Raw genomic sequence first — 12,507 nt, 5'->3', positions numbered from 1 at the left:
TGATGTCTAAACAGGTTTCTGCTCCTTAAACTTCTATCTAGATGTTTCCTCTCATATATTTTTGGGGAAGGGAAATACTCTGGCCTTGTGGTTTTGCCTCAGCCATTGGTAGGGAAGGCTATTCAATCCCAACTTGAACCTGAATCAGGGATATATGATTGTGTTTTTAAAAATTTTTTTAGTATTTTATTTTCCCTCAGTTACATGTAAAAACAATTTTTAACATTCATTTTGAAAACTTTTGAGTTCCAGATTCTTTCCTTTCCTCTCCCACCCTCACCCCCATTGAGAATGCAAACAATTCAATTTCATTTGTAGTCATGCAAAAAATTTCCATAATAATCATGTTTTGAAAGAAAATAATAGACACTCCCCCAAAAAACCCTCAAGAAAAATAAAGTAAAAAATATTCTTTCACCTGCATTCAGATACCATCAGTTATTTCTCTAGTTATGAAGAGCATTTTTCATCACAAGTCCTTCAGAGCAATCTTGGATCATTGTATTGTTGAGAATAGTTATGTCATTCACAACTGATTGATTATCTTAAAATATTGTTGTTGCTTTATACACAGTATATTTCACCTTGCATCAGCTCATGGAAGTTTTTCCAGGTTTTTCTGAGAGCAACCTAATCATCATCATATTTCATATTACACATATCACATATTACAATCACATATTACAATCTATTTAGCCAATCCTCCAATTCTTTGCCTCCAGAAAAGAGCTGCTATAAAAACTTTTTTACATATAAGATCTGTTTCCTTTTTGTCTCTTTGGGGATACAGACCTAGTAGTGATATTGCTAGATCAAAGAGTATGCATAGTTTTATATCCCTATGGGCATTGTTATAATTCTGTTTTAAAATGCCATTCCACCCCTGCCCCATCATACCAGCAACCTAAGATAATATTTCAGGGAGCTAGGATTTTAGTGGTGTAGGTACCATCCTCTTCCCAGTTACCTAGGCTCACATCTTTGGTATCATCTCACTTCCTTTCTTTCTTCTTTTTTCTCCTTTTTTGGGGGGAGGGCAAGCAATTGGGGTTAAGTGACCTGCCCAGGATCATATAGCTAGTAAATGTTTTAAGTGTTTGAGACTGAATTTAAATTCAGGTCCTTCTGATTCCAAGGTCCATGCTCTATCCACTGTACAATCTAACTGCTTCTTCAATTCCTCACTTTCAACTTGCACGTCTGATGTTTTGCCAAATCTTGTGTCCATTTCCACAGGAATTCTCATATACATCCCCTTCTCTCCACTCACACAGCCATTATTGCTCAAAGTCTCTTTGCCTTTCCTTGGACTACTGCAGTAGCCTTCTAACAGCTTTCCCAGTGTTATTTCTTTTCACTCCAATCCATCTTTTAATTAGCTACCAAAGTCAATTTTTAAAGGGCAGAGGCAGCTCTGAGCTATTCTCCTGCTCGATGAACCCTCTTGTCTCCCTGTTACCTTCAGGATCAAATATAAAACCTCTGGCATTTGTGGCACTTTTCCATTTTTCTTCTAACTTGCTCTCCTCCATTCACCCCATAATCTGATTATGCTGACCTACTTGGGGGTTTTCAGACACAATATTCTACCTCTAGTCTCTTTATCTTTATCCCATCCCCCTTTCCCTCTCCCCCCAATGCTAGTGATACTCTACCCATTTGCCTCTGCTTCCTTAATTCCCTCACTTTCAGTACTAAAATGTAGTTTTACCCTCTTCAGTTATCCCCAAAGATAATAGCTCCTTCTCGTCTCTGCTGACCTTCCATTTCCTTTCTATATAATGTATACTTAGTTATTAACGTGTTCATTCCTATATTAGAATGAGTGTTCCTTGATGTCAGGGATTGTTTTTACCTCTTATTCCTGATGCTTAAGCGCAGGGTCAGAAACATAGAGTTTAATTAAGGCTTACTGATGGAGTGACTGCTGGACATCTTCACCCACTTTTAGGAGACTTCTCAAGCTCAATAGAGCTAATAGGAATTTATCTTTCCCCACAAATCTCTATTTTTGTTGATGAGTACTACCATCTTTTTAATCATTCTAGTCATTTTTGATTTTCTTTTCCTTCAATCTAACCATTTGCCAACATTTGTTGAGCATACCCCCAGAGTGTCTCTTTCTCTCATCTAGCCTCTAGCTTAGCTCTTTTCTTTCGTTTCTCTGTGAAACTACCATAGATCTGACCATGTCAACTTCTTGCTCCAAAATCCTAAATAACTCATTTCCTCCAGAATAGACTAGAAACTCCTTAGTCTGGCATTTAGAGCCCCTGACCATCTGTCTCCCACCTGTCTTTCCAGCCTTGTTTTATATTATTCCCTTTTATGTATTGGTCAATTTCAGTCAAACTGACTTATTGGCTGTTTTCTATACAGATTGGAGATTATTACCTCCATAACTTCATACATCTGGTATCCACATCTGGAACATATTCCCTTCTCACCTGGCCCTCATGGAATCCCTTCCACGATCAGTTCAGGTGCCACCTCTAACCTGAAACCTTTCCTGATCCTCACAGTTGCTGGCACTTTCTGCCTCTTGAGATAACTTTTCATCGCTTTGTGTTTATGTATATATAATATATGCTTTCAGGCATTGATCCATTTATTTTTCCTTCTAGTAGAATCAGAACCATTCCGGATTTGGTGGGGTTTTGTCTCTTTATCCCCAGCACCAAGGCCAGTGCCTTGCACACACTTTGTACTCCGTGAATAATCCATGCTTGCTAAATATCAGTTGAATTGAATACACATTTAATCCAAAGTACTTCAAACTTTCAAATGATCTGTAATTTCAACAATGTGAATATTCAGTCATCTTGCAACCCCTCAGTTTTAATGTTTTAAAGACTGGCTATAGAAAATAGAAACAAAAATTATCCCCTGCTCACCAACTTTCTTATCACAAGCCTCTGAAACTGAGCTAGGCTTATCCTCAGTCACCCAGGCCATTGCCAGCATTCTCCTCTGCTAGTAGCATCTTAGAGGATCTGGGATCAATTCCATGCCATGCCGGCTCCAGCATCAGAGAGGACCAGATTATAAAAATATGTTCTCACATTCATATATTTCATTGGTGAGAATATAGCCCATAAGGAACTCCTGGTGAGTAAACTCTCTTTACCAGAGCAGATCTACACAGTTCAGTGAACAGGGTAATGCTGACTGAAGGTGTCAGAGACAAGTGGCCTAGTAGATAGAGAATTAATGAATCAGTTAATAAACATTATTGAGCATTTACTGTATGCCACATACTGTGCCAGCCTCTGAATCAGAAAGATAGATGTAGACATATAAAGATATGTAAAGATCTATGTATACAAACATATATAGACACACTATATATAATATACATATATTCACTATGTATCAAAATATATAATGTGTATATATAGAGACACATACATACTATATTTAAAAGACAAACCATTTAAATCTGTGCACATGAGAAATATAAGTAATGTCACAGAACATATAATTCAAGTGCTGTTGGATTATACAGAAATTAGAACAAAGATTTCTGTATTTAGTGGTTTGAGTTGATATTTTGAATCTTTGAAGTGCCATTCTTCATCATATTCTAGAAAGGGAGCACTAATTTCCTTTTTAGCCTTGGAATTTTTGAAGAGGATTACCCTCCAGGGAATAGCCATTAGCTCAAGGACAAAAATAGGGAGAAGACCCCAGACCCCATGACCTTATCCCTAGAAGTTGGTTCCTCTACTGAAAAAAAGTTGAAGTAGATTTTGCTTTAATGTAAGGAAAAACTTTCCAGCAGTAAAAACTGTTCCAAAGTGAAATGAGCTACTTCAAGAATCAGTGGCTTTCTAGGCAAAGGTTGGATGACCACTTATCAAGAATGTTGCAGGAGCCATTCTTCTCAGATATGTATTAAAAGAGGTAACATCTGAGATCCTTTCCTCTTCTCTAAGTCTCTGAATTGGAGCAGTGGATGGTAGGGAAATCTCAAGGGGAGGGGGAAACAAGAGGAAGCTTAGACAGGTTTGCCCACAGAACTTGATGCTGATTGCTCCGATCTAGCACCTTCTATTGAGGAGAGTTTCTTGACAGCTTAAAGAACAGTCCAAGAACCCTCTCCCCAGTGCCCTCCCCCAACATACACTCTGGATTAAAGTCACCCTCTTGACAGCATGAAAATGAAGTCTGTATAACACAGGAGTGTGTATGTGTGTGTGTGTGTGTGTGTGTGTGTGTGTGTGTGTGTGTGTGTGTGTTCCTCCTCACCACAAGCATAAGCTGGTTTGTTATTTTAGGATTTCTCATGTTCTGTAACTGGTAGTAATTTGGGGTTTGGGAAGTGCTGAGGGATTCAGGTGGGGACTGGGGTGGCATGTGGACTTAAAAGTGGTAAAAAGCTCCGTTCTGAACTTCTCTGGATTTTTTCTGCTTCTGCACTTTGAATTACCTTTCAGAATTGGGGGGAGATCTTTGCTAGGCTTGTATGCTATGAATACTGAACCATAGATTTAGAAATGAGATCCTTGAAACTGTCAGTTCAACTTCTGTAAAGTATAGATGAAGAAAATGAGCTTCAGATTGAGTGATTTACTTGCTCAGGGTCCCACATTCTCTAACTACTCATGTATGCAACTTAAATATATTGCCTTCTAGGTTTATTTTAAATTTACACTGATTTAAATGTATTCTTTTTCATATCATCCATGCTACATATTTATTTCCATTCTGCATCCATTGGTTAGTGGAAAGATTAAAAAAAATCATCTTCAAAGACTTACTTTGTTTTTGTTCGTTTTGTGAAGCAATTTGGGGTTAAGTGACTTGCCCAGGTCACACAGCTAGTAAGTGTTAAGTGTCTGAGGACAGATTTTAATTTGGGTTCTCCTGGCTCCAGGGCCAGTACTCTATCCACTAAACTATGTATCTGCCCCATTCCTTACCTCATTTCTGTACCCTGGCTTCTGTTTAACAAGCATTCGCTTACATGATACAACAGATATTAAGCTCCTACCATGTGCAAGGCACCTACTAGATACAGGGATTTTTTAAAATAATCCCTACTTGCAAGGAGCTTATATACTATATGGGAATGCAGCCTGTATGGAGATAGATAAACACAAAGTATTTTGAGGAGGGAGAGAGCCCTGACAACTACCAGGAGAGGTTAATAACGGCAATAAGAGTAATAATGATGATGATGATAAGGGACTTACTATGTGTCAGAAGCACTGTGCTATAAGCACTTTGCAATTGTCTTAACCCTAAATTCGCATTTGATTCTCCCAACAACTATGGAAAGTAGGTGCTTTTGTTATTCTTACTTTACAAATGAGAAAAGTGAGGCAGAAATTAAGTGACTTGCTCAGGATGTCGGAGACTGAGTTTGAACTCCTGTCTTCCTAACTCCAGCCCTGGCGCCCCAGGCATTGTGCTACTTTGCAACTTTTGATAGAAGGTGGCAGCTAAGCTGAGCCTTGAAGGAATTTCTGAATTCTAAGGTACTGAGCTGAAGAGATAGACCCTTCTTGGCATGATTGACAACCTGTGGAAAGGCAGAAAGGCAGGAGATGGATATCTGCAGAACAAGAAACAGGCCAGTTCGATTGTGATACATGGTTCAGGAAGATGAGGATTACTTGCTGAGTGACCTTGGGCAAGATATATTCTCTGAGCCTAAGGTTTCTCTAAAATGAGAATACTAATAGTTATTTTGAGATTTGGGGTGGATCAGTGACTAGAACACCATCCTTAGAGTCAAGAAAACCTTAGCATCAGGATATGATGATAATCTCTGCTTGATAATGACAGTATGATCTTTCACCTCTCAGGGCCTCCCACAAGAGACGATCAACTACAGGCTAGATGCACATCTTCATTGACAGAATTTCCTGAGCAAAAGTTCCTAATACCAAGGAGGTGTCAAGATTTGTTTGGATTTTGGACAAATTCTATGATTCCAAATACTTGCATCAAATACTGTGAAGCATTTGTTAAATGCCAACTCTATGCTAAACATAGTAATAGACTCTGATAATGAGGGAGAGGGAAGAGGAAAGGGAAAGGAAAGTGGAGAGGAAGAAGGAGGGGAAAAAGAAACGGGAGGAGAGAGAGGTGGAGAGTTGTGGTCTTGAATATATATGATATGTATGTGATGGATCCTATTATTGTGTTTAGCATAAATCAGGCACTTAATAAATACTCTTGATTTTAAATGCTTAAACAGAAGAATATATCAATCTTTCCTGCAGGTAATAGGGAGCCATTGAAAATTTTTATGAAGAAAGGGTGTATATGTATGTGTGTATGTGTGTCTGTGATGATGACAACTCTGGATCTAGGAAAATTATTTGGGAAGCTTTGGATCCAATTATTTTGTTGGAGAATAGATGAAAGAGGAGAGAGGTTGGAAGTTAGGAGACCTTTGTCCAGAGGAAAGGTGATAGGGACCTGGATAGTATTGTGTCTGTGTAAGTGAAGGGAAAGAAACCAATATCAGAGAAACCAATATCAGAGGTACAATGAAAAGACTACTCATTCTTTTGTGCATTTGAATAAGCAGTAGTCTGACTCCAACTCCTCCTCACATTTCTTTCATTAAATATTTTGCTTCCAAGGATCTCTGTAGCTTTCTCAAGGTTTGTCTTAGATACAAACCAAAGAAGCCTACTTGGAGCAGACTTCATTTCTATCTGTTTGTAGTTTTATATTATAATGCTATTGTAACAAAGCCCCAATTATTAATCCCCACTTATGGATGAGGAAACAGCCTTGGAGGTTAAATAATTTGTCCAAGATTACACAACGATACAAAGCTGAAGCTCTACCCCAACACAGTCATAGAGTAGAGAGTGAGGAACTTAGTGTCCAAATACCTGTAGAGCAGATTTGAATCTTATTCCTACCAGAGGCTGTGTTACTGCACTCAGATCCCTTTAGCCCTCTTAGAGCCTTGATTTTTTCATCTGTCACATGGCAGAATGATGTTTATGTTACCTGTCTCTCAAATAATATGAAGAAAGTGCTTAGCACCTCAAGATACTATAACACTATGAGCTATTGTTGTTGTTGTCATTATTTTTATTATTATTACCATCCTGATTATTCCAGGTTCAGTTATTGCTATATTATATTAATTGTAAATGATTGAACTTATATTTGCTTATATAATGTCATATAATTTTATAAAATGTTTTGATATATATTATATATGTATACATGTATATATATAAATTTGTATAGTATATATACTAATATATACAAATATTATACGTATGCATTTATGTGTGTAAATATATGTGTATATTATATATACATGTCATATACATGCCTTTATGTGTGTGTATACACACACACACACACATATATATGTCTATGTGTATATATGAGTACGTGTGTGTGTCAGACACACTCACACAATTTAAACTTTTTTGGCTAGGTCTCTCTATCTCACCAAGACTAGAAGTATAACTGCCACTAAATGGCCCAATCTTTGGCACCAAAGCTTTGATTCAATTTCTTTGAGCTAGTTCATTCTCACTTAAGTATGAATCCTCATTTACAAATGAAGAAACGGCCTCAGAGATTAAATAACTTGGCCAAGATCGCACAACTAATACAACACTGAGACCCTAACCCAAAATAGTAGACAGTGCTGGGCTTAGGGTTCAATACTCCTTGTATTTGTAACCTTTTCTCCCTGCTCCCCTGAGCTCAAGTGGTCCATCAGTATCAGTTTCCTGATGGTAGGTATCATAAGCATGTGTCACCACAGTTGGGTGTTGAGACAATCATGTGGAGTAGACAGGGCAGGTACTTTGATGCCTGCTTTACATATGGAAAAAGGCAGGTACTGGGAAATGAAATGACTTTCTAAGAACGTCCTAAGGTGAGACAGCATGCTATAATGAAAAGCACAATGGACAAAGCATCAGAAACCAAGGTTTTCATCCTGGATTTGCCACTCATTAGCTGAATCTTAAAAGAACTATGAGTTCCTTTAAGCTGGTGAAACTGGGGAAGGCATCTCCACTTTGCAATTCTCCACTATCCTTTCTGGGTCTGAATTTTGTGATTTTTCTGGTTAGTCTAAATGTATTCCTTGGTTCAGCAGCCCTCGGTTCATTTGTTATTTGTAATTGTGCTCAGATGATTGTAAAAATATATTTCTTCCTCCCACTCCTCCACCAGTATCATTGTAAAATCCTTGAGGACAAGGAGACATCTACTTCTGTAATATCATCTTTGTTTTTCTGTTACATCTATGATTCCTTTCTAGACCAAGGTGTGCTGCCTTTTTGTTCCAGTTTGGAAAAGAGGCAATGGGGAGTGGGAAGAGTGAAGATCACACACAGGCCGGGGATGGGTAGGAATGCTAATTGTCTAGGACTTCCTCAGAGGATAATCTTCCACCCATTTAATAGGTACCAATTATTACAATTGAGGTAATAACTTGCATATTTTGAACTACCTCCCTTGTAGGCTTGTATTATGTGTCATGGCACCAGAAAAACAAGAAAACACTAGGAACTTAATTTGGTTTCTAATAATTACTATGTATAGTCTGGAGGCGGGATCTTTATGGAACATCATTAAGCCAAACAAAATCACTTGGGGTTTGTGTTTGGATCATTTTTATTTGCAAGTCTCCTCTGAAATCCTCCAGATCTTTCCTTCCTTCCTAGAATATCCAGAACACAAAATTTGCTCATCCCTCAACAATTAGAAGAATATACTCTATAAGCCTAGTCCTAAGGATCTCTTTTCTAGTGAAATGGACAAGTCCTAACCTTTCTCTTGACCCTCCATCTTCATCTTAGCCAAAGTCTGTCATTTCCCAACATTTTTAAAATTTAGTTTTTTTAAAAAATCACTGATAAATAATCTAACCAAATATAGAATTGAACCACTAAATAAAACCATGAAATTTAAAGCATTAGATCTTTGGTTCAAATAGTGTATTTTTTTTTCAAACACAAAATTGAAGTAATATATTTGCTCTTTTTTCTTCTCTATTTACAAAGATCCAATCCTCAGCATTGTTTTCTCTTAGTTTTTTTTTTTTTTATTTTCTAATTCTGCTGAGCTCATTTCCCATTCTATCAGTAGGGTTTTCCATATTACTTGGAAATCTTCATGGTGGTGATTTTATAGGCCATGATATTGCAATAGATGAGTATATCATAATGTACTCAATCACTTCCCAATTGGATCAAATGCTTTTGTCATTATATTCTCTCTGCCAATATAAAATAATGTAGCATAACTGGAAAAAATAAAAAGAGGCATAAGATATCATCATTTTCTTACTATTCATCACTCCTTTCAGGGTCAGGAACACTATGTTAGGAATATAGGATTCTAAGCCCATCTTTCCAAATAATTTGACACATGATCTTGGGCAACTCCATTTCTGAACTGAATGAAAGGATTGACTAGATGGTGTTTAAGTTCAACTCTGAAATCTCTGGTTCTTGTTGGGGTACAGAAGGAAAGAGTATCTGATTTGGAATCTGAGGCCATTGGCTCAAATGCTGTGCTCTAGTGGGATCTTTTGGGAGCATCTGCTCCTTTGTGTATAAAATGAGGGGGTTGGACTCAGGATCCAGAAGGTTCCTTCCAACTTGAGATTCCATGATTCTATGATCTGATGATGTAGAATCTCTATGGAAATCAGGACAAATTGACTCTAGCACACTCTGGTGAGGAAGCTCCCTCTGCCAATGTAAACCAGCAGTTGTATGAAGATTCTAGATTGGGCACACCAAGAGCAGATTCTCACTGGCCTAATCTTGATAGAAAAACATCCTAAGCAAAGGGCCACAGGTGAGCTCATTGTGTCTCTGCACCCTGTGAGCCTCTTTCTCCCATGGTACCAGGTTATGGGCAATGGCTCTCTCCATAGAAAACAAGGAGCACTCACTAGCAGGCCTCTTCTCCAATGACCTTAGCCTAATGCTGTAATTCCTATCTTATTTGTTTCAGATGATTGATGTGGATAAGTCCCAAGATCCCAGTTGTCTTGAAGGATCCCAGGGGAACTGCAAGAGCCCCACTATGGGAAGCTGCATGATGAAGGGTCGGAGCCGGTCCCAAGGTGAGTCCTCTTAGGGACAGTATAGTCCTTCCCACGAAAGGGAACTTGAGGGTACAGTATAGCCAGGATCCAGCCCAAGAGGTAGATGGGTGAACCAATTAAGGAGGGTTAGCTATTTCATTCCATGGAGCTCTTAGTTTAGTTTGGAAGGAGACTGGCGATGGCACAATGTTTGCATTGAGCTGGGATTCCCAGACTGAAACTTTTTATTGGCAGCATAATGAGATGGAAGCCAATGTCTCTGTTTGCTTTAGCCTAATCTTAAATTTCCTGCATACTGGGTTCAGTTTATTTCCATAGGGCTTTTTAGAAGGTGATCACAAAAATTCAGTAGAGTATTCATGGTGTCCTGTTTCCCCAGTAAATATGAATAAGCACAGATATCCTTACTCCAAAAAAACAAAGAGGAAAAGAAGAATTTTTTCCATCACCAAGCCTCATTTACTCTTCATCTCAAATAACCAGGAGTAGAAACAAGGTGGACTTATAAATCTCAGGCCAAAGCGTTTTCTACCTTCCTAATATCATTGGCAAATTCTTAAATTGTCAGCAAGTGTGAGCTTTCACAAAGAGTCAAGATTATTCCCCAGAGGGAATATTTAATGCCTCTATGATTAAGTCAAGTACTTTCTTAAATGCATTAGTATACCCAATAGCATTCTCATTTGCTCCACAGACTTAAGTCCCTCCCCTGTTGGACTATTCTGCCACTCATCCAATTGTTTTTTTTTTTTTTTTTCATTTGAGATGATATTTAAGTAGTTGGATAGATCTGTACTATGATTTTTTTGGGGGGTGGGGGGTGGGAGAGTGGGTGCAGGGGAGTAGACATCTACAACAGAGAGGACATACAAGACAAGCACAACAAAAATGCTATTGAGGTTAGAAAATGGAATTTTAGAAGAAAAGAATAGTGCTTACCTTTTCAATTTAAGACATGCAAGAAAGCATCAAATATGTAGTATCTCATTGGATCATCAAAATAACCCTGGGAGAATAATTACTGCTAAGATCCCAGCTTCACAAGTGAGAAAATCGACTTTGGTCACACTGAAATATCAAAAGCAGGATTTGATGGGTCTAATACTCTAGCTAGTAGTGCCTTGTTGTCTCTGATAAAGAAATGGGTAATGTAAATGCTGACTTTCTAAAGTTATATGACACACCCTCCCCATTTTGTTGTGTCTTTATACCATCTCTCCTTTTTCCTACTCCTGGAGCCACTACCTTAATTCAGGCCCTCATTGCCTCTCAACTGGACAAATATAATAACTTTCTAATTATCTCCTTGTATTGAGTCTTTTCCACTCCAGTCCATCCTCTGCATTGATGCAAAAGTGATTATCCAGTGTACATCTGACCACATCAATTTCCAATCACTAACTTCATTGGCTCCCTTTTACTTCCAGGATCAAAGATAAATTCTTCTTTTTTGGCAATATATATGATAAGAGAAAGGGAGGGAGAGAAGGAGAAAAGGGAGAGGGAGAGGTAGATAAAATTATGTATAAGAAGACCCCTTCATCTGGGACTACATTTCATGATAAACTCAATGCAGATGAACATAATCATGCCAGAACTTCGGCTACCTTTTCACAGCTTAAACTCTGTGTGTTTTTCTAGTCTCTAACACATTACTTAACTCTGTGGTCTAGCCATACTTTGTGGTCTCGCCATCCTGGCTCACTTATCCTTTGCATGAATGCTTTGAGAGGCTTCCCTCATGCCTGGTGCTCCCTTTGAACACCTCAATCACCCAGAATTCCTGGCTTCCTATCTTCTCTAGGAGGCCATATCCCAGTGCCCTGAATTCCTGATGCTTTCCCTCTAACATTACCTTCCATCTGTTCCATATTTACATTGAATGTACTAACTTATGTTTCTGTTATCTCCACCAATAGAAACCTTTAGGGGAGGGACGATTTTTGCTTTTCTCCTGGTTTCCCAGAGAATGCATGGTTATCATATAGTCTGGCCTATATTAAATGCTTAATAAATGCTCTCTGGTTGATTATTGTTACCACAGGAATAGTGACCAATTTTCTTTCCTTGAATGACTTCAAAACCATATTGCTATTCCTGACTTAGCCTGCAGTACTCCTCAGCTGCTGAGGTCTCCTTATTCTAAAATATCCTATCCCTCTTTCACTCACTATGAAATATCCTTCCACAAGGTCCATTCCACTTCTTCTATTGGTGAGTTCCTCCTGGAGGAGGACCATGGAAGGGACCAGGCCAACCTACTTTCATTCCCCTCCAGATCCTCTTCCTCACCAGCTCCATTTCAGAATCATGTTATACCTTGTTTTGTGTGTTGTGTTGTTTCAAGCTCCTTCTAGACTTTTTTTTTTTTTTACTCTTTTGTACTCAGTTGTTTCCTTGGGTGCTTGTTGATCCTGATTCAGTTGTAAACTAAACAAATGAATTTATAG

At 38.3% G+C, this 12,507-nt stretch overlaps 1 protein-coding gene across 15 annotated transcripts in view; it reads left to right on the top strand.

The window, feature by feature from the left end:
* The window catches only part of PDZD2 (PDZ domain containing 2), a 499,259-nt gene that overhangs the window by 405,901 nt on the left and 80,851 nt on the right, over positions 1–12,507 (top strand). For all 15 annotated transcript variants that reach the window (XM_074279475.1, XM_074279477.1, XM_074279472.1 and 12 more), the window contains one exon: positions 9,964–10,075. In XM_074279475.1, the coding sequence (XP_074135576.1) occupies positions 9,964–10,075 (112 nt within the window). The remainder of the gene's footprint in view (positions 1–9,963; positions 10,076–12,507) is intronic.

This window comes from Sminthopsis crassicaudata, chromosome 1 (assembly GCF_048593235.1).
Source record: "Sminthopsis crassicaudata isolate SCR6 chromosome 1, ASM4859323v1, whole genome shotgun sequence".
NCBI classification, from domain to species: Eukaryota; Metazoa; Chordata; class Mammalia; order Dasyuromorphia; family Dasyuridae; genus Sminthopsis; species Sminthopsis crassicaudata.
Note: the sequence above shows the minus strand (reverse complement) of the source record. Positions and strands in the feature narration are given on the sequence as shown.